General features: G+C 40.0%; 1 protein-coding gene across 1 annotated transcript; it reads left to right on the top strand.

Annotated features, from left to right (window-relative positions):
* The first annotated feature begins 2,645 nt into the window (after positions 1–2,645).
* SMARCA5 (SNF2 related chromatin remodeling ATPase 5) lies at positions 2,646–27,875 on the top strand. The gene is made up of 24 exons (XM_076337132.1): positions 2,646–2,987; positions 5,543–5,617; positions 8,493–8,659; positions 9,387–9,487; positions 10,169–10,269; positions 12,184–12,363; positions 13,834–13,989; positions 14,093–14,224; positions 15,093–15,161; positions 15,698–15,807; positions 16,082–16,308; positions 17,973–18,094; positions 18,182–18,334; positions 19,575–19,707; positions 20,383–20,531; positions 20,761–20,880; positions 21,113–21,223; positions 21,827–21,940; positions 22,140–22,262; positions 23,554–23,686; positions 24,709–24,827; positions 25,814–26,026; positions 26,473–26,583; positions 27,575–27,875. Exons 1-24 carry the CDS (start codon positions 2,844–2,846, stop codon positions 27,638–27,640), a joined length of 3,129 nt encoding a protein of 1,042 aa, XP_076193247.1. The 5' UTR covers positions 2,646–2,843; the 3' UTR covers positions 27,641–27,875.

Below are 27,875 nucleotides of genomic sequence, written 5' to 3'. Positions count from 1 at the left end.
AAATACTCGTATGATATTGCAGGTTGTACACAACTGCAAGACTAATTTTTTCTTTTTTTTTTTCCCCTGCCTCTGATGTAGAGAGAAAAAAAAATAATTTCCTGTTTCTATTGTGGAATTCAGATTTTGGCTAGGAATATTTTTTGATAATGTTTCACCTTTTGTGAATGAAATATTTGGGGCTGGTATTTTCTTGCATATTAACTTAGAATAATTTTTGCTTAAATTTCAATCTCTCTGGTAAAGGTAGAGCTTCTGAGAAGTAAGGGAAATGGAGAAGCTAAAGCAGTAGCTAGGAAGAGAAGAGAAGTAATTTTGAAGTAGAGATCAATGATATCACATTAATCTTTTCTGATACCATGCATACAAATATCTCAACACCACCCACTGACATGGTGCTGTTTTATTTTGCTGGATGGCCAGGAATCAATGAGATTTGGATGGGGGTGGTGCTTTTCTCCCTTCTCCCCTCACTAAATTTTCTCACATTCTCCACCAAACCAGTATGATCTTACCTGGCGATTTTAGTCTGATTATAAAAGATGGTGTCGAAGGTGCTGAAACATCATCACCTGTCTTGTCAAATACCTGACTCCTTCTCAAGGACCTTCTACCCCACTTTTCTTCACCATCGATCCCCCACGTGTGGTTTTGTTTGAGCACATTGCTGGGGAGACAAAAGAGTGCAAAATGGGGAGCGGAGTGTAGCTTGCTTCCCACCCTTACCTACTGCCCACACCATGCAAGACAGCACTGCATTTTCTGAAGCAACTGTAGAAGAGGAGAGGGGGTAGAAGCTGAGGCAGAGCAGATTAAAACTGGACACAAGACTATGCCGGAATAGTATAGGTGGCTAAATTAATACAATTTAGTATAATTTGCTACTGCAAATATTTAAAAGTTAAAGCTGTCTCCCTGAATGCAGAGAAAAGCCTTCAGCAAAGCTTGGGGACTGGGTTTTCATCTGTGATAAGAGACGACAACAAGCAGTGGGGAAAATATGTCAGTAAATTTGTTATTAGTTGAAAAATCCTATTCTAGGAAAACTGAGATTTTCTGGGAAGTTATTCTTCTGAGTAGTTTTGGCAGAAATGAAGTGACACAATCTTCTGGAAATGTCAAAGCTAATCATTTTAACTTCAAAAAATTTTAAAGGATGTCTGTAATAAGAAACAATGGAGACTTGTAACAATAATCGCAGCGAAGGTCTCCGTTTAGCTGCTACCTTCATGGTCACAACGGTTTCTCAGGATGTGGGAGACGCAGCTTCACAAACCTGTGGAATACACTCACTGGCTGCATCTACATTAATGCTACTTGTGAATGCAGACACACCTACAAATGTAACAGATCTGCAGCAGATCTGTAGAGCAATTCAGTTGATGTGGCGTACCCGGTTGTCCACACTGTGTGCCATTCGGGGGACTTTTGCTTCAGCCTAGCTCAAGTTTGGCCGTTTGGACTCGACCTCTGCTAGCAGTTGAGTGCAATAGTGGTGCTCTTAAGTTTACCTTCCTGTTCAGTTTCATCCATTTTGTGCACTCCAAGGTTCTTCTGGGATGTGCACTCTGGTATGTGGTACCTGGCAGGGTAAGTGGGGGTAAGCACCCCTCGCCTGAGCGAAGGTAATGCAAGCGTCGATGTGCTCAGTCGCGTTCTACAGCAGGGGTCTGCAGCCCGTGATGGCTTCCAGCTGGGAGCAGACACTATGTTTTACTCAGCTGGTCTATAGAACCGTACTTCTCTACCTACAAACTTCATCTGGCTCTGTCAGCCTCATAAAAGTGAGGGAAGGGGACGGGAGCGGTTGGCTCTGGCACCCGTTTTGGTGAACGGTTAAGTCTTTTTATTCACAATTCACCCTCTCCTGCTGCAGTCGTTCCATTAGATGGTCCTGGAAAAAAGCACTTGTTTTTACTGAGACCTGCTGTTTCATAGCAGCAGTATCCTACTTGCATTTTACTTTGATGAGGGTGTACAAATTACACTTTAGTAACGAGACTTATTTATCTTGTCTAGCTAACTTTGAATGTCAAAAGCAAAAGCGACTGGCTTCCTGCTAGGTGCTAAAAGCTGTAACAAGGAACCTATGCGGTAACCTCATCAGTTCTCATCGGAGATGCGTTATTAGCAATGTTACTGTAAAACGCGCGGCGGCCAGCTGCTTCAGCGCACAATGCTGCTGCTCCGACAAGCCCAGGCAGGTGCCAGTAGCCCTGCAGGCGCCAGCCAGGGCCGGTAGCCAGGCAGAAGCCTGAAGCCGCGCCTCGCTTCCTCAGGCTACCGCTGGCTGCTGCCGCGGCCCGGGCTGTAGGGCACCGCTCAGGGGCAGAGGAGGCGGGGGGGCGGTTTGAACGCTTGTTGCCCCTCCCTACGGGACCGGCCTCCGCCGTCCCCGGGCGCGGGCTGCGGCAGCCGGCGGCCCCAACGCCCCGCCGGGCGCGCGAGCCGGCCCCGCCCCCCCGCCGGCCGTTGCGCGGCCGCGCGCTCCCCAGGGCGGGGAGGCGGTGACGTCACAGCGGAGGCGGCGGCGACGGGCGTTGCGAAGGCGCCTCCACTCAGGGGCGAGGCGGCGGCTCGCGCCAGCGCAGTCGCTCCCGCCGCGCCGCACGCCGGCGGCGGGGCTCTCGCGAGAGCGGGGAGCCGGCTCGGTTCCTGGTTGGTGGGCGCCCGCCGGGAAAGCCGGGGCGGCAGCGGGGACGGGCCTCTGCCGGCGGCCGGGCACCGGGCTCAGCGCGCCGCTTCCCCCCGAGCCCCCCGCCGGGCGGCCGCCCCCTCACCCAGTGCGCAGCTAGCCGGGCCCGGGCCCGGGACCCGGCGGAGCATTGTCTGCGGCGGGGATCATGTCCGCCGGGCAGCAGGCGCCGCCGCCGCCGCCGTCGCAACCGGACGAGTTGCCCGCGCCGCCGCCAGGCGCTAACAGCAGCGAGGCCGCGGGGACGGCTCCCTCCGCCGCCGGCCCGGCCGGAGGCGACACCGAGATGGAGGTCAGGCGCTTTCCCCCGGCGGGGACCCCCCACCCCCCTCCCCGGGTCCGCGGGGCTCGGCGGCGGGCCTCGGCGGGAGCGCGCCCGGCTGCGCGGCGGCAGGTGCCCGCCATGAGAGACGGCGCCGGCGGGGCGTCCCCGGGCCGCGTGGGGCCGCGGGAGACAATGGAGGGGCGGGCGGGGGCGGGCGCGGGGCCGTGCCGTGCCGTGCGCCGCGGCCCCTCCGGGGCGCGGCCGGGCCCCCGCGGGAGGGAGGGCGGCGGGGCCGGGAAACGACCCGGCGGCGGCTGGGGAGGGTGCGGGGGGGGGGGCTCTGTCCCTCCGCTTCCCCTCGCCGCCGGCCGCCGCACGCGGGCCCCGAGCGCCGTGTTCCTTCGCCGGCCGCCGCGGGGACGAGGGGAGGCCTCGCCGCCAGGTCACTTCATTTATTTGTCTTCTTTGAGGTGGGGTCACCGGAGGGCAGGGGGAGCCCCCCTCGCGTCCTCCCGCTCGGGAGGGGGGTTCGCCATCCTCCCCCCGCGCCCACACGTACGCGCTGAAAGCGCAGAGATCTCCCTAGGCTCGTTACCCGCTTCTCGCAAGTAGCCTTTCTCTCCTCTCCTCCCTCCCTGAAAAGCCTTCCCGTCGTTTGTGCTTCCTGCCTCAGCGATGAGCAAGTCTATATTCTAAAAAGCAGCAACGTTTTCTGTCTTCTAAGGTGGTTCAAAACTTTTTGGGGTTTTTTTTTGGGGTGGGGGTGTTTGTGGGGTTTTTTTTGGCAACAGGTGCTTATTCCAGAAATTTCAAGGGGTTTGAGTGGTTGCCTGGAGATGCAAATTTTATCGCAGTTTTGTTTCTTTAACGATATGAGGAAACTGGTTGGTCCTGCTTTCAGCGCTGGGTGTTTTGTACTCTGAGTCATGCTGTCCAGTCCAACCTACTTGATCTAAATAAATTTGCAAATGCTGTATTTTTCGGATGAGCAAGTAGCCAAAGCACTGTGGGTAATAAGTCCTGCTCGAACCTGCAAAAATAGGGCAATTCCGGGCTGGGGCTAAGTGCATGGAGGCTGTGAAACGCGTGCTCTTGAGGCGCCCGTGCGCAAGGGCTCTCTCTGTGCTTGCTGAGTTAGTTCCTTTTCGGGTGGGGAAGGGATTACCTTGCATAAAGTGACGTTTCAGTTGAAATAGCTTCTTGATAGTCCTGATCATCTGAGAGACTGCTTTTCTTACTCTCCAGCTAAATTGCAAGGTTTTGTCATCTTTGTTGCACATGACGAGATCAGATGGCGCGCTGCTGTGTTTCTGTGTTTCGCATGTTAGGCATTTCAGGAGAAACATGAGTTTTGTACGGGAGTTCAAACGGTCCTATGCTCGTGCTCACTGGTAGGTGGGTGTTGGCTAATCCAGTGGGAGATGAGTAGGAAGATTTGGGTATGAATTTAGAAGGTCTTTAGCCATAACTTTTTATGCTCAGTGCTTTATATTTTGATTGGTGAATGAAACATTTATGTTAGGGTTCTTCCGTTTCCACACGCCTTACCTGCCAGAGTTCTGTGAGGAAACACCCGCCCACAAACATCCCGTGTTTTGCCTGCCTTTGTTTCATGTTGTTTCGTACTTTCCTGTTCCTTTGTTCTACGTTGGCCAGTAAAGACTGAATTTGCTCAATTCTTACTTGGCTCAATTAAACAGATGGTTAACAATGATTTTGAAGGCATCTCATTTGTTTCCTTTTCTTACCCTTTCCAGAATTACTTTGTAATATATTGCTTTAGCGTGGTTTACCAGGGAACGATCATCCCATTGGTTTTGGTTTTAAGAACAGAAGATGAAATTACACGTGGGAGATGATGGGGAAAGAGTTAATCTAATAACAGGAGAGACAAGGATAAAAAAGCCCTGATCCGAAAGAATAATTGAAGGCAGTATGTCAAGGATTTGGCAGGAAGGGGATGAGGGAGAACTGCCCCCTCCCAACCAACTTGTTTTTCTGTTGGTAGTGGTGCCATTGGTGATAACAACAATTATTTGATTTAGTAAACTAAATAGGGCGAAAATGCAGTTTGTCTAAATCCCTACTCTGCTTCCAGGACAAACTACAGTCCAGGTTCTTATTTAGACTTATTCCCTTGATACAGAATGATGAGGGATTGGGGTAACCTGGAAAAAGGAAAAAAACTTGAAACTACTCTTGCTTTGGGACAGGAGCTAGTTCTTTCACGGTACTCTCCAGAGCCAGCTTTAGGAGGGTTTTGGCTTAGCACCCTAGAAGCAGCATGCCGAGCTCCTGGACCACAGCTGTCTCTCTCATTCACATCGATGTGATGCTTTAATGATGGAGCTAAATCGGATTACAGAGATCTAGCTCTGTCCTTCACCCTGTGGCAGGGATCTTTGATCCATCTCCAGGTAATTTTACAGTAAGTAGTAGAAAGCTGACTATATCAAAGCAGCAAAAGATGGCTGTGCCATCTGATGCGGATAGATAGTAACTTGAAACAAGCTTATTCTCCTTTGCATGGGTATCTTCCCTTGTTCAGAAAATAATTTTTTTCTAATTCTTTTTCATCTCAGGAATCTTTTGATGATGCATCACCAGGAAAACAAAAAGAAATCCAGGAAGCAGATCCTACGTATGAAGAGAAAATGGTATGTAATATCTGGGACTGTGCACAGCTATCCAGTACTTACGCAGTTGCTTAAAATAGACTGAGTTTTCTGCTTGTTTGAAATCTCTTAACTAGATTTATAAAACTTTGTCTAACTATTAGAAAATATTTAAGTAACTTGAAACCAAAAAATATCCAGAAAAAACCTCTCAGACCCTTCTCCTTTTTAGCATTTTGTTCACTGGTCCTCTGCTCTTTCTCCATTTCCATTGCAGTCATTTGTGGGAATAACTGTTAATGTGTTTTGCTGTTTCTAGGAAGTATAGTCCTAGCAGCTCTGAGGTGCTCTAGATTTAGAAGCATGATATAATGGGAAATATTCAAATATCTTAGGGGAAAAAATGTAATAAAAAGTTACTGAGTTGCTTTTGAAGTTCTCTGTACAGTTGTCCTTTCTGTAGGCAAGGGGGATTATGAAGAGTTGAGTATTCACTTTCTCAGTCATAAATGGAAAGATCCTCTAGGGAAGTGTCCATAAGTATTTAAATGGCTGCTACCTTATTTTCTCAATGGAATCAGTTGAAGTCTAGGACCTTTTTTATATCACTGTTGAACACAGGAAAATAATTCCAAACTTATTTTTGAACTGCAGGAGTAGCAGTCCTTTGTAGAAAAAGTATATTAATTTCTATTTGGGGGGGTGAGCAGTAAAAAGAAAGGTTTGGCATAAGGCTTTGAGCAGGCTCTGCATTCATTTTCAGTTTAAATATGCTTTAGTAGGAGGACTTCAACATAGGCAGGTTCTTTCAAACAGTACAGTTTACGGGTCAAAGTAAATAAAAGTTAGCTTTCAAAATTCACAGGAGGCTGAGGGAAAGTTTGCTGTTTAGGACAAGCGCTGACTGTAAGCCTTGACCAACTTTTCAACCCTTTTACTTTGTCTACACTGAAAGGGATTTTGTTAGCTTTTTCTGAATTTAATTTGTTTGTTGTGAAGCTCTAGTTAGAGTCCTCGAGCTTTTGAAGATGGGTGATTCTGTGCTTCACGGGTTAGATAGGAAAAAACTTACCTGTTTTCCTCATTTTTTAGTTTTTATAATAGCCTGAATGTAAGAGATGGAGATGTCCACTCCTCACCATCTCATCGCATTTTCTTTCTCTGTTCCTCCCTGTTTTCCTTTCTTCCTGTTCGTAATTCCAATGTCTGTGACCGCATGTGGAATTTCTTCATAGGAAAGTGAAACTGATTCTTATAACTTGCTGCTTCCTGTGGTGTTGTTTCTTGCCACTGAAAATAAGCCGGTCATCTTCTGCTAATTTCTTTGTGCTACTTCCTGGCAAACTGAAGGCAGTGAACTTGGACTTGTCTCTTCTAGTCTCTAGACAGGCACGATTATAAAGAGGATTGTATTTTACTGTCGCAATAGTCAGAAGATGAACTGGAAAAGAAAACAGGAAAAGTTTCTCTGTTGGTAGAAGGATAGCTCAAGGTTGCCGAGTACAGCCTGTTCTTGTCTGTGTCCTATCTAAAAGACACAGATAACGTTTGTTAGTCTCTTAAAGGAATATCCCTAAGCACAATGAAAACGAGTTGCGGGGATGTGTGTGCAGTGCCAAAACTTGTAGGAGATTCCTCACTAAAATTTTAGAACGAGGATGCTTTTGCAATGCACTGTGTATCTCCTCTTTTGTACAGCCAGTGAAACGAGTACTTAAAAATAAGGATCAGTAATTTGGATAGTAGTAACATCTTGCCTAGTTTAAACTTCAGAAAGTGTGGCAAGGTAAACAAAAAACATCCTATGAAGAATAGACAGGAAAACTTGAATTCAGTGGATGTGTCAGTCAAGCTTGAACTACAGTTAGAGTGAGTCTGATTCTTTTGTGGTACATACAGGATCTCTTTCTCCATCTCTTTCTTCTCTCACCCTCTATCTTCCTGTCTTTTACATAGTGCAGGAACTGTTTGCTTTAAAGAGAAGAACACTCACAGAGCTGGCATTGCTCTTGCAGAAGTCTGGAGCATATGTTCCTTTTTACTAAGAAAACTGACTTCCTGTAACTGCAAGTTGCTAAATACCAGGTTATGTTGTAGCAGCTGGCAGAATGTCAGTGGTTGCTGTTAAGCTTGGAACTGTTTTCTGTCTTGATTGTTTGTTCTGAAGTCTTGATGTGGCCTTGGGAAGGTGTGTTGATTCCAAATGAAACCTGTCTCAAAGGAACTGAACCTTTTAGATACTAATATTGTCTCCTGTAATCTTTTTTGCACAGCAGAAACAGCAACTCTCATCAAAGGGGGCAGTCTGACGAGTTAGGCTGAGCACATCTAAGAGGTCTCTGCCGCTGAAATAGGTGTTCTGGCTTCTAGCTATGGGCTCTTCTGCCCCCTCCGCCCCCTTTCACACCAGCTCTTTTCCTTATCTGACACCACAGTGAGGTGGTGTATATCTCACTGAACAGGCAGGAAACAAATGCGGTAGAAAAATAGTTGTTGCCAGGTTGGTGAGATGAACGAGTTCATTGAAGAATCCTGTGCATGCTGGGTGGGGGTAAATTTCTGGGAGTGGGACTATCACTTTTGATAGGAGAAGGTTGTTAAGGAGACTCTGTGACCGTGTCTAGTGACACTCATGCAGTCTTTGTGCCAAAGTCAGATTTCAGTCTTAGCACGGGTCTGTCTTGCAACTTTTATCTTGCTGCGTAGCAAAGGCTAGCCTTAACCCAATGAAAGAATATTGAATCTGCCAGCAACAGTTATATTGTCGATGTTAATCATCTCTTCTTTCTTATTATAGGTATGCATATAAAGAAATGTGAATCTATATTGTTTAAAAAGTAGTTGTTAGCTTTTTCTTTCGAATGAATACATACTGTAAAGTCTCACACTTGTTCCCCTTAATTTCTCTTGTGAACAGCAAACAGACAGAGCAAACAGATTTGAGTATCTGTTGAAGCAGACTGAGCTGTTTGCTCATTTCATTCAACCTGCTGCTCAGAAAACTCCAACTTCACCTTTGAAAATGAAGCCTGGACGTCCACGAATAAAGAAGGATGAGAAACAGAATTTACTGTCAGTTGGCGAGTGAGTGATGACATGTAGGCCAGCTTGTACTGTAATTATGGATTTTATTGTACTTTAGAAGCGTAAGTTAAACTTGCTAGTCTTTTGTCCTATTTTGGTGTGTGTTTTATGCTGTATAACTGTGGGGTTTTTCAACTGCCCGCTTGTAAGTTGAGGGTGGTTTAAGAATTCTAGGAGTCATAAGAATTTTGTGTTGGTGGTAAAGCACTATGATGGTTAAAAGTATTGCAGTATGAAGAAAAGCGGGGGCAGAAAAGTAGAGCATTCGTGGCTATAAGTTGTAAGAGTTCATGGAGAACATCAGTATACAGCATCTTACAGGCAGCTTGAAAATCAGAAGTCTAGAAATGTGGATTGCCTTCATTGCAGCTGGTATGGCTACAGTATATCTAGCGTTTGGCAGGTGTTCCAGAGCTCTTAAATACAGTGTCGTTCCCTGTCTTGTAGTTAAAGGCCAGTACTGATGCACACAATTTATCCCTTTCCAGTCACTTTGCTCTAATATTTGAGCCTCCTAACAACGTGGTCATCTTAAGAAGCTAGTGGCTCTAAAGAGTTAAAAAGCAGCATTTTAGTTGATCAGCTAAACATGAGTTCTTTTGAAGAATCTTGGAAGAAGCTTCTTTGGGTGTTTGCATTCTGTATTGCAATGATAGATTTAATTTCAGAACAGTTTCATGTCTTTTCAGTTTAGCCAGAAACTTAGTTTTTTCTTGCACTTTTTCAGCTACCGCCATCGTAGAACAGAGCAGGAAGAAGACGAGGAGCTGTTAACAGAAAGCTCCAAGGCAACTAACGTCTGCACTCGATTTGAAGAATCTCCATCATGTGTGTTTCCTCTTTTTGTGTTTGGGGTTTTTTTGGTTTGTTTTTTTCCCCCCTGTTCTTTTCCTTCAAAATGTTGTTTAAAATGAAGTTTATTTTTGTCCTTCCCAAGGACAATGAATCATTTTTGGGAGACAGGAGAAGGAGAAAAAAAATCCAGCACCGGTCTAATGGGACAAAATGTATTAGCGAGGGAGTGTTTATTTTCAGTCAGGCTAGAAAGATGGTCCAGTGAGTCTTGTCCTTTAGAAATCCAGTTGCTATACTTTAGTTACTAGAAAAGAGCTAGCTGTTTTTAAGTCTGTTATCTTACGATTTTTACATATGTCACCTATCTTCTGATACAATTTAAAGTACCTAACAGCTTCCAGTTCATTTGACAGAGAATTCAATATTCTGTTGTTTTAATGTTCGACTGTGTTCTGATTTGGGGGGTGGTGATAGAGTTAGAATTTCTACATATTTTGAGTTCTTGCAGAAAATAAAGCTGTTGGAGCAGCTTGCAGAAACAAAATTAACATGTTGCTGTCTCCAGTCTGTATTGTCCTTGGAATTTACTGCATGAAATTTACTACTTGATTTTCTTCTGTAGCTTAGATAATCAGTGTCAATTAGCAGGCAAGGGATGGTGAGATTCTTTGGTGTTTTTACAGATCTTTTAGTCTATTCTTTCATGTCTTTTAGATGTTAAATGGGGAAAGCTGCGTGATTATCAGGTCCGAGGATTGAACTGGCTCATCTCTCTGTATGAAAATGGCATCAATGGTATCCTAGCAGATGAAATGGTATGCGCATAGCCCGTGTTTCTGGGGACTTGTGAACACGTGCGATATATAGCTGAACTAAAATTGCATTGTATATATAGTTTTTTTAATAGCACTAAATGCAATATATAATTTTCCAAATCTTATTTTTCTAGTATGTTTTAAGTCACTAATGTTAAGACTGTAACAGGTATCTTAATTTAAATAAACTGTGCAGGCAGTTTTAGGAATAGGCATATGAAAAGGGAATCTGTCAACCTTTCGAAAAACAGAATTTGGTGGAGGGGAGTTGTTCTATAGAATGACGTGTCCTCATTTTTTTCCTCTAAATTGCAGCTATTTTGTTAGGGTATTCTCAAGCTGCCCTTGTGAAGAGTGTGTCTCGTATGAAAAGAGCAACAACTTCCTGTTGTTGTTAGGGTAAAATGCAGATAGCGGGATACGAGTGTCCTATATGGACTGATCTCAGCAGCAAGAGCTACACGAGTGGGAAATTTTCTGGGAAAAATGATGCAAAGATAGATGTAGCTAGAGAGCCATGTTAAAATTTCTTTCACACCATGACCATGGACATTTCAGTCAGCGCTGGCCGTAGTAGCTTTTGCTTCTGTTTTTATTCTTTTTCCCTGAAAGACAAGGGATGAATGCAGAAGAAGTTGTAGTAGTTTGACAGGCAGGTATGTTTTTGTCCTCTTAAGTGATTTTAGTTGTATCTGTTTTGCAGAAGGAGCCGATAAGGAAAAACAAAAATCCAATTATATTTCAGTATATTGCATTTCTCATACCTTCTGGTAATTTTTTTTCTGTGTAATAAAACTTCTTCAAGATAAATTAGAGACAAATGAATTTAAATTATTGTTTAGTAACATGTTTAATTTTGAAATAGATCAAGGATTTTCTTCAACATATGTGCTTATGAATAGAGGAATTTTTTTTTTTGCTGAGTACAGTTCTAAGTGGAGCAGGCTTGTTTTAAAAAAAACAACTGGGAAATTTTATAAGTCCTTGGATTTGTGGTATTCCAAAATCCATCTTGCATTGAGGAGTTTAAATATTTACTATTAAATATTTTTTGATTCATTTTTAACTATTAGTCCTTTTGAACTTATTAATGCCTTTCACGCAGCTTGTAAACACTTTTCCACATCTTACACCAGGTGGAATGTGGTTATTTTGAAGACATAGACTTGAATTTTAGAAGCAGAAATAACTTGCACTGATGGTTTTCGGGTTTTTTAAATCCCATGTGTTTGAGTCATAATGTTTTTGAATTATTTAAATGATACGAATGATCTGGTTTTTGCATGTCTTCCTCAGTTTTGTTTTAATTAAAATTATATGCTGAAGAGACAAGGTTTTAAATGTTTCTGTTGAATAAAGAACAGAGTGCTTAAAAAAAGTACTTCTAAAGAAGCTCAGTATTTGTTTTCTTTGACATATGCAGCTGTTTACATTTATGTTTTGGCTTTCTTCTCACAAGAACTGACATCATGTCGTGGCCTGTAAAAGCCTCCTTACGGGGTTCTTAATTTATTCACTTTATTTCAAGTTTAAGAGAATGCATACGTCCAGTTTGTAAGGTTCGTTGACCTCTGAGTACACCCTAGTCTGCAAAACAAAATTTTATGAAATAATGTTTTCTTGCACTTCTAAGAATGTGTCTTATTTGAAAGGTAAGACAAAGTTCTAACTTCATAATCCAAGGTTTGAAAATGTTACTCTTATTACTTTTTTTTATTAAATGTGGGAAGCCATACGAGCTTTTCCTAACCAAGATTTTGATGCCTTTTGTGAGTAGCACTGTCTTTTGTATATCTCACTCATTTGTTCAGGCTGCTCTGTCTTCTATGTTGTACTCAGAGCTCACTCTTGGGTTTTTTAAAGGTGTTTGCTGAGAGATTTTTTTTTTTTCTGACATGTTAACGTCTCTTACAGGGTCTTGGGAAGACACTGCAAACAATTTCTCTTCTTGGGTATATGAAACACTACAGAAATATTCCTGGTCCTCACATGGTGTTAGTTCCTAAGTCCACTCTACATAACTGGATGAATGAATTCAAGAGATGGGTTCCTACACTTCGAGCAGTTTGTTTGATAGGTGACAAAGACCAGCGAGTAAGTTTTGATGTGGTTGTTTTCCTGTGTAAGTCCAGCATGTTGTCTTGCTGTCCTCTACCTTTCGTTCACAGGGAGGGATGTTACTTGGATTTGTAGTGGTTAAACAGTAAGACCTACAAGTGTTACCTACTTAAAATATAACCGGCTTAAAATTCACATGTATGTTGCCCAGCTATTGCTTCATCACTTTACACTCATAATTTCTTGACCAAAGGTTTTATTTCTCCTTTTGTGAAGGCAATACGCTGTGTAGACCAACAAAACCTGATAAAATAGGAAAATAAAGTGTTTCATGTAAAGTGCTGTCATTTGTATGAATATATAAATCTGTAAAAAAGTAATTTGTTTTCTGCTCTGCGTAGTACAGTACATTGTACTGGCGGTAACAGCAGCTCTTAAGAGGATTATGGGGTCTGTCACTACGGAACTGTTTTCTGAAAACAGTTGTCAGCTTAATGTTGGGGGGGCAAGGTGGGTTGGTTGGTAAAAGTGGTACGCAAATGGATCTTATTTGGCTTGAATTTTGTCAATTAAAAGAGGTAATATTGTTCAGCCTCTTATGGCCTTACTATTTCAATCATTCTCTTTTTACTTCAGTATCAGTTCTTTGCTACTTTTTGTTTTAGCGCAGCAAAGAAAACTTGAAAAACATAGAATATGATAGCGCATCTGTAGTTTTGTCAACTGGCGTTACCCATTTATTTATGGAAGGAGGAGTTATTACTGGTGCCATTAAACTTCTGCTTTTGTCAGCAGATTTTTTTTTTTTTTAATTCTAAGGGCGTCTAGCTCTATTTTCAGTTTGTTGGGTTAGAAATTACAAAAATATTGATGAAACTCTAAATAGTTCTGGAGGTCATTGGTCTAGGTCTGATACCTTGTGATTTTTTCTTTTTTTAGTGCATCTTTTTTGAATCCAAAAGTTCTTATTCTTTCTTCAGTATGTTTCTTGCTCATATGAGTTAAGTTCTTGACATTTATACATCTCTGTATTTTGAATTCTGACTAATTACTGTGTCCGCTTTTAGCCTTGGATGTCAGCGTCCTACAAATTGTTCAGTTAGCCAAATAAAGCTGTGCTTGGGATTATTTTTTATATTCAAAAACTACCATTTTCTAAACTTAAAGCTTAAACCAAAGCAAACCTACAGAAAATTAATTTTGAATTCTGATCTTACAGTTCAGCTATTGAAAACCTCGTGTGTAGGTAGTCATCTGCAATTTCCAAAGCCAGAAGTTAGAGCTGAAATCCCTTCTCTGCTCTGCCCCAAGAGTTTTAGCAGCTTTAGCACTGACAAAATTATCAAGCTTTACAATGGTTGTATGTTATATTGCCTCTATAATTAATTTTATCTTTTCTTTCAAATTTAGTAGCAACATTATTTTAAAGTTTTAACAGCGCTAGTGTGTTCTTTTTGTTTTAAATTTGACAAAGCCTCAGTAACTAACTGTCACCTTGTTGTCTAGGCTGCCTTTGTCAGAGATGTGTTGTTGCCTGGAGAATGGGATGTCTGTGTAACATCATATGAAATGCTTATCAAAGAGAAATCAGTATTCAAAAAGTTTAACTGGAGATATCTAGTTATAGATGAAGCCCACAGGATTAAAAATGAAAAATCAAAGGTAATTTGTACTTTCACTGAAAGAGAGATTTGTGTGGGTTATTAGGTGGTGGTGTGGGGACTAGTAATATTTTTATATTTGCTCATGTCTCAATGTCCTTCAGTTATCAGAAATTGTGAGGGAATTCAAGACTACAAATCGGCTGCTGTTAACTGGAACTCCACTTCAGAACAACTTACACGAACTCTGGGCACTTCTTAACTTCCTTTTGCCAGATGTCTTTAACTCATCTGAAGTAAGTCTTCATTTCTGCTGATCAAATTAAATGAACTTTGCTGGTTTTCCTGAATATGTATAGTTAGGAGTATCAGTTACTGATAACGATAGATTGACAGTTAGAAATGTTTCCAGAATTGTGAAGTATAGTAGGGTAGACTATTTTTCTCAGTTTGGCCATTTTTAAGGGCTGTTGTGAGCTTAGCAGATATAAGAGGTATTTAAAATCACAATGTGAAGATGATCTCTAGTGCATTTCAAAATAGGTTTAAACATTGTGATGGCTAAGCCAACTAACTTTGTTCTTATATTTAACTATCAGTTACCGTATTGTTTATCTAAGACTTCTTTCCTGTGAGTTGGGAGATACTGTATAATGAGCAATAGACTTCACAAAGTGAAGCATGTGCTTAACTGTTTTGATGAATTGGGAGTGTAACATTCGTAGAAAGGGAAGCCTTGTGATGCACTACACCAAAATTTTAATTTTTCCTTTTCATTTTTCATCAAATGCTGCAGTAGTACACTACTAATTAGTAGTACACTACTAATTCCAGATGGAATTTGTCCAATGGAGTGATATGAGTGAATCTTTTTCAACAGAAAGAGACTCACATATTGATTCTTTTTTTTTTTTTTTACGTTTTTTTTTTCCCCCTTCTAATGGTATGGTGGTTTTCTTCCCCCCCCCCCCCCCCCCCCCCCCCCCCCTTGGAAGATGTTGTGTTATAGAGCTTTCCATAAATATAGACCAAAGAGGGTAATTTGTTCTTTTACTTACTTACTGCCTATGTAAGAGAATCACTTGAGTTGTATTTATTCACCATTGTAATGACATTGGACCTTGAAAGGAAACCTCTTACACACCAATGATCTTGTTGATACAGGACTTTGATTCATGGTTTGATACAAACAACTGTCTAGGAGATCAAAAGTTGGTGGAACGTCTCCATATGGTAAGTCTTTCTGCTTTTTGTATAAGCATTATGTTTACTTAAGTTAGGTTCTAAATAATTCTTCTAATGCTTCTTGTGACAGAATATTAGGGTAAGATAGCTTGTTCCAGAAACTGTGGTAGACTTTCAGAATAGGTTGGTGAAGCTCAGAAGATGATCTATTTCTTGAAAAGGAAATTGTTTTGGAGGGGAGAGGAGGGTTGATAATTCTGGCTTTCAGGGTTCTGAAATGCTTACATTAAAAATATTGGCTATGAAGAGACTATAAATATTTCAGTCAAGCAAAATTAAAAAAGAATCAAGGGGCATAGAACCATCTGAAAGATGATTTTGGCCTAATCTTTGAGTCTTCCAAAGAAAGCACATGTATATTCCCACGTATAATAACCTGTTCATATAGATTGCTTTTTCAGATGATCTGGTAATAGGTCTGGTGTTTGAGCTTTCATGATAGAGAGTATCTGCACTGCTTTTGTCTGTTGACTTGTTCAGTGTTTCAGTTTCCAAAACACATTCAATGATGCAATCTCTTTCAGGTGCTACGACCATTCCTTCTGCGTCGCATTAAGGCCGATGTAGAGAAAAGCTTGCCTCCAAAGAAGGAAGTTAAAATTTATGTGGGTCTCAGCAAAATGCAACGAGAATGGTAAGTCACATACTTGACTGTGCTGTGGTTAAGGCTCAGAAGGAATGTGCTGCTTGTGACTTGATTATTGTGTGGAACTTGATTTAATTCCTTCCGGTGTACTCCCAACTCATACATATTTCCTTCTGACACTTTTGTGATGACAAAACCATGTGTATCAGGGAGAGTTACCTGATGAAATGGGGGGGAGGGTGAGCTTTTGACTATACTTATCATTTAAAGAAAGGCCCACTTTGTTTTAGAGTTTCAAAAGTTTTTTCTTTATTTAATGTAGGTATACACGAATCTTAATGAAGGATATAGATATATTGAATTCAGCTGGGAAGCTGGACAAAATGAGACTGTTGAATATCCTCATGCAGCTGCGAAAATGTTGCAATCATCCATATCTCTTTGATGGAGCAGAACCTGGTCCGCCTTACACAACAGATATGCATTTGGTCACCAACAGTGGCAAAATGGTAGTATTGGACAAATTGCTACCTAAATTGAAAGAACAAGGTATGCATCTTGTTGTTGTTCGAGAGTTGTTTGGTTCAATGATAAAAATGAAAGTCAGCACTTCTTAACGTCTCCATGCATCCTGAGCAAAAACCAGCACGCTTTAGCCAGGTTTATTGTTGGTTTCTAGCATGATACCAGCTTGTCAAGCACTGTATCTTAAATAGTTGATACAAAAACAATTTGTGAAGTGTCTTCATATATAATTGGATCAATAGTCCATTATGGCTTTTTGTGATGGTGAAGTGTTTTGATTTTTTTTCTTTTCTTTTTTTTTTTTTTGTGCCAGCTTAATTGAGACCACAGAAACATCAGTTGGTCTGGGCTTTAGGTTTACTTTCTTAGCATGATTAGCTGTTTGAAACGTAATCGTGATATTTTAGCCACTCCTTTGATTTGCCATGAAGTACCATTTAAGATTCAAAGTCTTCACGTAGGGTTAAGGTCAAATCCTTTGTGAAGTGTTGGTCTTTCTTGATGGGATGTCATTTTGAGCAGCATTCTTTAAGGCATGCAAATATGGGGGAACACGCAGTTTATTTTAAAGTTACTTGATAGTAGGGACAAACTCTGGAATACATTACTGTAAAACTCAGTCGCCACAGAATTTTTGACTCTGGAATAAATTTTGGCTAAAGGAGTGGAGGAAAGTTTGTGACTGGGGAGCCATTGCAGAAAAATAAAACAAATCCAAACCTCAGCCTTCGGTAATATAAAAGTAACCTGTACTTCGTATCCAGGTATCATTCAAGCAGCTGTGGCAATATGTGTCATTGTAAGACTAAAAAAGAGGAATTCAGTGGTTACTGTGCTTTTTTTGACCTTGGTTTCTTTCTGCTATGAGGCTTGTTGTTGAGACGTGACAATTAAAATTGGCCTGGTCTTAAATCAAATGATCACCTTAAACAAAAGAGAGTTTATTATTAGACCTTGAGTCCAAAGGACAAAAAAGTCATACTAGGAGAATATAGGGGAAAGTGGAAGCTTTGTAATATTCTGTGTTTTACTTAAATCTCTCAAGTAGGTTGGAAATGGTTGTGTGTATATGCATAAATTACTGTACATTTGCATTTTTTGCAGGTTGTTCTTGGCAGGTAAGTAAACTGACAAGTCTTTATTATATTTAGGTATCTTAAATCCAAAGCAAATACTTCAAAATACCATTCTTTTTACTCCTTGATGTTTTTATATTTGTGTTACCATCTTACTCTGCTGTGTCTGGGAACATTTTGATAAGGAGTACAACAGAAAACAAAAGCAAAAAGGCAGCCACTAATGAGTACTAGACTAATATACAGTGAGGCAAGCAAGCTGCATGGCAAGCACAGGAGCCTGACAATTAGTAGCTAAACAGTTGTAACAGCTATGAATTCAGTCTAGCACACTCCGGTCACATCTGTCGTTATCTGGAACCCTTCGAGTCTCATGTTGGGCACCAAAAAGAACTGTTGCGTGGTTTAACCCCAGTAGGCAGCTAAGCCCCATACAGCTGCTATGATGGCAGTGGCTGCAGCCCTGCATTATGTACTGGGTTCTGAAATTTTAACTACATTTCTTCTTAGCACGTGGAACTGCCTTCCTTCCCTTTCTGGTAATGCAAACTTGCAGAGTTCGATAAATCTTAAGTTTTGGTGAAAACATAAGGAGGCTTTTTACCCAAACAGGTTCAAGAGTCTTAATCTTCAGTCAGATGACCAGAGTCCTAGATATCTTGGAAGATTACTGTATGTGGCGAAATTATGAATATTGTAGGCTGGATGGACAAACACCACATGACGAGAGACAGGTATTTAAATTTTAAGTATTTCACTTAAGTAAAAATGGTACTCGTAAAACATTTGGTTAAACTGATATGTTCCTTTTATTTATTTAGGCATCTATTAATGCATATAATGAACCTGGTAGCTCAAAATTTGTGTTCATGTTGAGTACGCGGGCAGGAGGTCTTGGAATCAATTTGGCTACTGCTGATGTTGTAATTCTGTATGATTCAGACTGGAATCCACAAGTAGATCTTCAAGCTATGGTAAGAATCCAGATGGAAATTATGTTCTTTTTTCTTCTCTTTCTCACAGAACTTTCCTTGAAATGTATGGAGTGATATAGTATTTCCAAAATAAATGGGTATTTTTCTTGTTCTAGGACAGGAGTAGTACTTCTAAGACTGATTTTCAGTTCCAGTGCAGCTTCCAGTGTGTGGAACCGTTAGTCACATTTGGGTTATACAATGATTTATGCAGTGGGAAATGCTAAGTATATGCTACAGTACTCTTAGTAGTACTTAATGAGAATAGCCTATTTTGTTTAAAAAAAAAAAATCTAGCATGGTATGTGTTAATCCCAAAACTATAAAGCTTTACTTCTGTGGGGAGTGGAGATGAATATGTTTACACTGTGTTCTCTGATACCTTGGAAATGAGACAAAGAAAAGCTGAATTAAACTTTTCAAAACCTGCTTTTATGGTGGTGATAAGTGAGCAAGCTCCTTTTAGCAACCATCTTTAATTTTTTTTTTAAGTATATTTGCATGCATCTGCAACCTCAGGAGTAGTGTCAAGAATGCTGCTGACCACATAAGAAAGTAAAGCTATTTAAAAATTACCGGTGTTTTTCGACAAATGAGGCCTTTCAGCAATGAATCTTGGAAATTTATTTTTAATTATTTCAGTTAAGCTGTAAGTTCTCAAGTAGTCTAGCAAAAATTAGTTCAAGAGAATGATGGAACCAGTGTCTGGAAGCTAAGGCAAGATAGTTCCAGCTACCACTAAAGGTATATGTTCAGAATAATAACTCTCACAGGGGCTGATGATTTGCCAGTCAGGTGAGGTGGTGCATTGTATTTTTCTTGAAATATTTGTGGTGCAACTGAACAATTTTGAGAAAGGTAGCTTTTGGTCAGTACAGAGATAACTTCTTAAATACTCTGATTTTACAGAAGGTGACATAAGGTCAGAAGCATCCAGTCTTTCTCCTGTGTGATTTAACAAAAAAACCCCTAACACATACTATATTTAGGTATGACATTTGGAGACATACTCGTTGATGTTATTTAAAAAAACACCCCAAAACTTGCAATGCAGATAAGAATGTGCTATCTTGGGTAGTCGTGTTAACTGCATGTCTATAAAGATTTAACTAACCTGCACTATTCCGTTTTGTAAATTAGTATGTTGAAACTAATGCAAATTGAAGACTAAATATATAGTCATGCTGGAAACCAAGTACTGAATTTTTTGTTACTTTTTTTTTTTTTTTCCCCCCCCTAGGATCGAGCACACAGGATTGGCCAAACAAAGACTGTTCGAGTGTTCAGGTTTATCACAGACAATACAGTGGAAGAAAGAATAGTGGAACGTGCAGAAATGAAACTCCGGCTAGATTCCATAGTCATTCAGCAAGGCAAGTATATGAAGGCAATTTGCTTGTATATGTGATGCGATTCTCTTCTTTTTTTCACAACTTGTAAACTATGGCGAAATCAGCTAGTAAGAATTAATGGGAATGTTGCTTTTGCCTCAGCTGAACTCTGAAGATAGAGTGCAAAGACCTGATCCGCTTGAACATTTATTTTACTGTAGGGGTAGGCTTTTCCTCACTAACTTTTTGATTACCTTCCTCATGATACATGCGTACAAGTGGACATAGTCAGATTTTTTTTTTTTAAAGCACTCAACTTCCTCTTTGAACTGGAGAAATTAATGCCTTGCCTTTTTTTTAATAGGTGGGGAGAAGTGATGACGATGATGTCAACCTTCTTGGTTGACTTGATTTGAATCAGTAACTTTATTTCTCAAAAAAGGATTCAGTAAGGTTTAGTCTGGAAATTGTGAAAACATGTACCACATTGAACACAATTAATGTATAATAAAGCAAATGTATGTGGTCCCTGGCTGGATTTTGCTGGCTTTTGGGTTTTTCCCTTCCCCCACCCCCCCTTCATTTGGAATTTCCTTTACTGAGGGAAAAGGGTATAGCTTTAACTTGGAAATATAAGGGGGAGAAAAATTATGTATTGCTCCTTCCGTAATGTAAACTCTTTAGTTAGTTGCTATCCTCCAATGCTTTTATCTTCAGGAAGACTGGTGGATCAAAACCTGAATAAACTTGGGAAGGATGAAATGCTGCAAATGATTAGACATGGAGCGACACATGTGTTTGCCTCAAAGGAGAGTGAGATTACAGATGAAGATATTGATCACATTTTGGAAAGAGGTGCAAAGAAGGTGAGATAAAGTTTAAAAAAAACGGAAGCCCACCTGTAGACTTAAATTTGATGGCAAGATAGTATATCCCTAGATTGATAACTTGATTGTAAGCTGGAGAGAATTGGTTTTTGCTACTGAGGGTTTTTATATTGGTCAAACGTGTTTGTGTTTTCTGCTGTTGTAAATGAGATGTTTTATAATGAATTACTTTTCAAAATTGCTACTGTTCTTTTCTCTCTCCTCCAAGACTGCGGAAATGAATGAAAAACTTTCAAAGATGGGTGAAAGCTCACTCAGGAATTTCACAATGGATACGGAGTCCAGCGTGTATAATTTTGAAGGGGAAGACTACAGAGAAAAACAGAAGGTAACATCTAGATTTCTTTTGGAGGAAAGCACTCAGTTACATGATTGAACCATATTTATTTAAGAAGTGTTTGTTAAAATACAATATAATCTATGAAAATAGTTTATAAGCTTTATTACTTATTTAATGAAGTAGATGTAGACCTAGTTTTATATAAAACTTGTAGGTGGTCTGAATATTTTGCAATGCTTAATCTTAATATTTTTTGGGGTGGTGGGATTTGTTTTTATAGATGGCATTTACAGAGTGGATTGAACCACCTAAACGAGAAAGAAAAGCCAATTATGCTGTGGATGCTTACTTCAGGGAGGCTCTTCGAGTCAGTGAGCCAAAAGCACCCAAGGTGAGTTGACTAATTTAAAAAAATAAATTGTTCAAATATGCATGATAAATGGTTAAAGCTGAAAGCAAGAAATTGGTCTTTATTCATGAAAACTGCTCTATCCACTCCTATAAATTGGGGAGGCAATTTAAATTCAGAAAAATCCAAAGGACTTGAGACAAACTTCTATGAGAAAAAAGTAAGAGCAGGGTGAAACTTGTGAGATGTTAGGAGGGTAAGACCAAGGGGTTTCTTACTTTATTTTTATTTAAGCAGCTGTGTATTTTCCTTACCTGTGGAAGATTCCCTTATTGCTGCTCAGAACACCTGAACTTTGATCAAGGGGATGCATGTGTGACTCTTTCCCCAGCCTCCTGCTTCTCCCAAAAGACCCTCTCCCCTTTTCTCAGGGGTCTTTTACTTTTAGAATTCTTCATGGTTGTAGTTGTCTCTTGCATGGTGTGGTGTGCTGCCTTTTTTTTTTTTTTTTTTTTTTTTTTAGTAAAGACAGTGAATTTTGTAAAAATAACTTTTTTTTTTCCTCATAAACTGAAATCAGTTATAACAAGCAAACAGATTCTGGATGTGAAAGGGAGTCAAATACAAACTTTGTATGTATTTTAGGCACCACGGCCTCCAAAACAGCCAAATGTACAGGACTTTCAGTTCTTTCCTCCACGCCTGTTTGAACTATTGGAAAAAGAGATTCTCTACTACAGGAAAACAATTGGGTACAAGGTAATTGAAGAATTCACACATTGCAACAGTTTACTGCAACATTAGGAAAATATGTACTTGTCCTGCCTTTCACACTAATTTAAATGAAAGGAAATCATGTTGAGCTGAACAAATGATTAGGTTATATTAACAGAAAAGTGACAATTAGCAATTATCTGTGAAAAATTAATCAAATTTTACAAAATGCAAAACCTTTCAGGTACCTCGTAATCCTGATCTGCCAAATGCAGCCCAAGCACAAAAGGAAGAGCAGCTTAAGATTGATGAGGCTGAACCTCTTAACGATGAAGAACTAGAAGAAAAAGAGAAGCTTCTAACGCAGGTATAGTTGGGTCTTCAGCGAGACTGAAATCAGCTGAAGCTTGCATTGTGTTTGTCTTACAGTGTTATAGGAACATTTCTTGGTCATTGATTCACACATGCCATAGTTAACAGCTGCAAATTTTGGTTCATACTGAAAAGAGGTTTAGCATTAGGTTTGTCGTGGGCCTGGATACCTTTGAAGGACATGCACCAAATCAGCGTATTCAGATTCTAATGAATCTGATCTACATTCTGTGTATTTTAAGCCTGAAGAGTAAGAACTAGCCCAGTGTTGGGGTCTGGCTTCCCAAGTTTGTATTGACTGTAGACTGTGACATCTTTTCTCAGCTGTGGGACCTTGCAGACTAGGTGCAGAGCTGAATGTCCTACTTTCCACATTATTTAAAGCATATCTTCTGCCGAAGTATCACTCCCATGTGGAAGTGAATCCTGCAGGATGAATGGTCAGTTTTCCTAAACTATGACTGGTAGTGGATAGTGTCCCTCTCTTTAAGAGGATATAAGCTGAATAGGTATATAATTAGGTAGCATGTGCTTTTAAATAATTTAAAACAGGTTAATGCCTGTTGTGCCTTATTTGGGTATTATATTTTCACATTGTATTTTGCAGGGGCGGGGGGAATTATAGGACGAGATCTCTTGTTTGAGTAGTAATGCACTGGAACAGTTCACTATTAAAAACAATACAACAGTACAATCAAGTAAGCTGTGGCTAAATCGTAACGTGGCTGGCAGAATGTTTTACTGTTTGTAGAAGTTATTGCTAATATGAAATTAGCCTATTTTGGCAGCTGATAATTTCAGCATTACTATTTCTGTCCCTACTAAATATCACAGGATAGCTTTAGACCTTCTGAGGGAGAGCGACCAGGGAAAATGGCTGATGGCATCTGTGAGGCACTTGGTGGGCCTTCTTGACAAAACAAAACCCTTATAGAGACTATTGCTTCACTTGAGGGATTTTTCTTCTTAAAAAGTGATCCCAGGTTCTCTTTCAGAGAATAGTGGTAGGAGGGATTAATTTATGAGCTGAAGACTCTTTTATCCGAAACTAGCAGGTAGGTAGAGAACCGGTGCTAATCATTACGCAGTATTTAGATGGAGAGACTACAGTGACTGCACTATAAAAACAGTTTTTCTACTAACATTAAACTGTGGAGAAAGCAGAGGTTTAATACTGTTGGAATGATGGAAGTGTTACAGGCTGTTTAAAGAAATCTATTGAAACAAATTTGGAGAGAGACAAATACTGAACTTCTGTGCAATCTTTCCTTTTGATTGCTATAAAGGGATTCACTAACTGGAACAAGAGAGATTTTAACCAGTTCATCAAAGCTAATGAGAAGTGGGGCCGTGATGACATTGAAAATATAGCACGAGAAGTAGAGGGAAAAACCCCAGAGGAAGTCATTGAGTATTCAGGTAACTTACTTTTTAAGTAAGTAGTCAACTCTGTGAGTCCGTATCTAATGCTGCTTTCCTAGATTGAACTGCCTATGAATGTGGTAACATCTTACTTCTCAGAATTTCTTACATGGCTCTTGAAGACTTTCAGGGTAGAATTGTACTGGTGGATTTGGGATCTACTGATCTAGATTTTTACCCTGTTTAGTCCCTGCATAATTAAAGCTGTACTAAAATGTGCATATAAACTGTTACTGACCCACTTTAATAAATCCTAAATCTACTCTAACTGCATAGTGCTGTCTTCAATTCTTGTTAATTTTTGCAAAACGAAATGCTGAGAAACAATGCTTAGCTGGAGAGATTTCACTTTTCCTTGTATTCACTAACCAGTAGTTTTCTTGACTCTTTACACCTTTATTACCTCATCCTCATCAAGAGTGGGATACAGTAAACATTTTGTGACTGAATATATATATAACAGCCATTGGTTTTTGTAACCTAAGTCCACTTGGCTACTTACCTCTGATGTCTCAGAAGTGTTTTCTACTGTAGTGCAGCTGCAAGGTCCTGGGGCTAAATTTCTAAAGGTATATAGCAGCTTACAGATGTGAAAAATTCTTTCACAAAACCTTTTATTTAAACACCTAATTGTCTTTTAGACACTTGCTCTTGTCTCTGGCCATTCAGTTGCTCTCCCGCTTCCCTCTATAAAAATGTATTGCTGTTATTGTATCAGTTTCCATTGTAAGAATTTTTTTCTTTGAGAAGGAGATTGGCTTAACAAAAACCCTTCTGGCCTGTATTGCACCTCATTTAAACTGAGGGCTCCTATATCTACCCCCTTCAAAAATGGCATTCGTAATACTGCAACACATGATATCAGGAAGTGAAGGTTCCTTATCGGGCAAAGGCGTGCATATTTTTATACAGCAGTAAGTTCTGGTAAAAGGAAGTAACATCTAACATTTTTTTTTAAGGTAAAACCCCCTAACTTTTAAGATGCCTGATAAGAAACTAACTAATTGTTCTTTTCTTAGCTGTGTTCTGGGAAAGATGCAATGAACTCCAAGACATAGAGAAGATCATGGCTCAGATAGAAAGAGGAGAAGCCAGAATTCAGAGACGAATCAGCATAAAAAAAGCACTTGATACAAAGGTATCTTTGCCGTGTTTCTTGCTTCCTTTATTTCCCTGTGCCAGTGAGGTGGGATGCAGGACTCTATGTCTAGCCAGTGTCACTAATGTATGAAGACAACATGTTGGGCATCCTATTTGCATCTTTTGCGTATTCCTCAACAGTTGCTTCCTATAGCTTTTCTATTCTATGGAAGTGCTGTCCTGGCTGATGGCTATGATAACTTTAAGTATGGCCTAACCTGTTGTTTTTAAGTTGCCTTTATGATAGGACAAACAGTTCATAGCGCCATATAACAAACTCCCAATTACTACATGCTTTTTGAAGAAGCGGAATTTTCTTTTGGACCCGTTTAACTGAAAATGCTATATATACATTTAGAGCACACACTTAAAAAGGGAAGACTTACCAAGCAGAGGAGGCTCTCATTCTGATCTATGTTTCACCAACAAGGGTTTGGTAATGAACAGATTTGTAGTAAATTAAGACAGTGTATCAGAATTTGCCACCCACTTCAGGTTTGACTAGTTAGTTCTCTCTTCTAGGGAAGTCAGGGGAAGAACGGTGTCTGACTCAATTAACCAGAGTGCAGCTGAACCGCGTGCTACAGCCTTACGTACCTTTCTACTCTTACTCCCGATTTTGACCATTCCTGAGGATTTGTATGTTAAAAAGGATCATTGCCATTTGAAGCCTGGCAGATCTTGACTATTTTCAAATGTAGTGACAGGTCTGAAGTCTGCCGTTAATCAAAAGACCACTGACAAAGCTGTCTGTTGTCTAAGCCAGAATGTACCAGTTTAGATGGTGTCGGTAAATGTACTATCTAGAACCCACAGTTCCTTACATGTGGTGACTTAGCACCGGAGATGATAAAAGATTTAGTTTTCTAACTTGGTATTGTCCATCTGCCTGTCTTCGTGTGATGTATTGCTTTCATATAAAACAGTTCCATGCGAATTCTGAACTATTTCTTAGTTTTATATGATCTTATTTGTTTTGTTTAGATTGGCAGATATAAAGCCCCTTTCCACCAGCTAAGAATATCATATGGTACTAATAAAGGGAAGAATTACACTGAAGAGGAGGATCGCTTTCTAATCTGTATGCTTCACAAGCTGGGATTTGATAAAGAAAATGTCTATGATGAATTAAGACAGTGTATCCGAAACTCCCCGCAATTCAGATTTGACTGGTTTCTCAAGTCCAGAACTGCAATGGTATGTATTAATTTCTTTTGCTTTTTGTTCATGAATGCCTGTGACAACACAGCTATACACCAGGCTAATAAAATAGCTTCTGAAATACTGAGGTACGTGCATGTGCACAATACATTAAATTTCTGTAGACTTTCCAACAACTGTAGTGGATGGCAAATGCAGTAAATTAAAAAGTCTTAAGGGACTTTTCAAAATTCTAAGGTACCGTTTTTCAAAATCAACATGAATTTGAGTTAAATACAAGCATGTTTTAAAAAGCAAACATCTGTGATCAAATCCATTCCTGTGAAGCCAGCCAGTAACTATCAAAAAATATTTCATTCCTTTTTTGCTCTGCCAAGATACAGCAAAAAACTTGCCTACTTACAGGCATTTCTAATATTCTAATATGATTTTTACATTAAGTGGCTGCCTAATGTAGTGAGTGAATATGTTGTGCAATTTAGGAGCTGCAAAGGCGATGCAATACTTTAATCACCCTGATTGAAAGAGAAAACATGGAACTGGAAGAAAAGGAAAAGGCAGAAAAGAAGAAACGTGGACCAAAACCATCTTCGGTAAGATTTAAAAAGGCCTTTTTGTGGAGAAGCTCATTTGAAGGCAGGGTGCTTTTCTAATTGTCTAGGACAAGTTATATCTAAAGTTATTTAAAAACAACAACAAAAAACCTTATAGGGCAATGTTAAGAGCTGCTTAAAGTTCACGCTGTCAGTCAGCTAGTACAGTTGTGGATGTCAAGTAAAGGAACATAAGTTTAGGTTCTAAATTGTAGCTCACATGCCTTAGAACAGATAAGCTTGTTATGTTTTGGATCACTGAGTTGGTACGCTGTATAGGTTTACCCTGGTAAAATAAACCAGAGACTTCTTTGGCCTTTAGATTAATTTCTATCCCTAAAGAAATTTTATGTTTACCACTGAGGGATACATAGGCGATGCAGACCATTCATTCCGCTTTGAGAATGCTACACATCTGTTTGTGTACAAGTGTTGCCATGTAGACCCTGCTGTCTGCCATCGCTTTCCTTGTATGGGGGGTTGGTCATGAAACGGGCTTCTAGAGCTGGATTTGAGAAAGCAGCACATATGCTTGACCACTCTGCTGACTAAATTCAAAGTATTGCTAAATACGCAGGCCTGTTTTGTAAAGGAAGTGCCAACTTTACCCATTTTCTTGCCTAGATTTGTTGTTCAAGTTGTTGCCTAGAGCTGTTGTATCGAAAACTTAGAAGTGCAACTTTGTAGATGTGCAGAAATGGGTAAAGTTAAAAGTGGTGGATTAGTAAGTTTCTTAGAACTGTCCACAGACTATTTAAACAAGTATTTAGGAATACCATTTCATAAATAGGAGGCTTCATAACATCCTTATTTGCTTCTGTACACTTTTTACCTCTATGAAATCATACTCTTCCAGAATAGGAAGAATACAAAACAACGGCTATCCTGGCTGCCAGGGTGTAAATCATCTCCATCTGCTTTGACTTGAAACGCAGTGCTTGCTTACAATCTTTTTGTATCACGATAACTTATTAAAAAACTTACCTTACAGGCACAGAAGCGCAAAATGGATGGTACTCCTGATGGTCGTGGAAGAAAAAAGAAGCTAAAGCTGTGAATGCAGAATTTTTGTAATCACTAAATTTAAAAAGTAGTTCTTTAATTTACGGGTCTTCATAAGATGTACTGTATAATGCTCAACTATTATGTCATTAAAGGACATCGGGTTCATCTGTTTACTGAACTAGAAACATAGTACTTAATGTAGTTTCACTTTTTTAAATACAACAGCTGTGCTGAATTTTTTTTACCATTAACACTTGAAGTAATAAATAGGCTTCATTTATTAATAA

Source organism: Aptenodytes patagonicus, chromosome 4, assembly GCF_965638725.1.
Source record: "Aptenodytes patagonicus chromosome 4, bAptPat1.pri.cur, whole genome shotgun sequence".
In the NCBI taxonomy this organism is placed as follows: domain Eukaryota; kingdom Metazoa; phylum Chordata; class Aves; order Sphenisciformes; family Spheniscidae; genus Aptenodytes; species Aptenodytes patagonicus.
Note: the sequence above shows the minus strand (reverse complement) of the source record. Positions and strands in the feature narration are given on the sequence as shown.

Excerpts from the sequence above, each read along its gene's own strand:
- SMARCA5 (XM_076337132.1), top strand. The coding sequence starts at position 2,844 with ATGTCCGCCGGGCAGCAGGCGCCGCCGCCGCCGCCGTCGCAACCGGAC. Across the intron at positions 14,225-15,092 it reads ATGTCTTTAACTCATCTGAA|GACTTTGATTCATGGTTTGA; the intron begins GTAAGTCTTCAT and ends TTGTTGATACAG. Across the intron at positions 23,687-24,708 it reads GGAAGTCATTGAGTATTCAG|CTGTGTTCTGGGAAAGATGC; the intron begins GTAACTTACTTT and ends TTCTTTTCTTAG.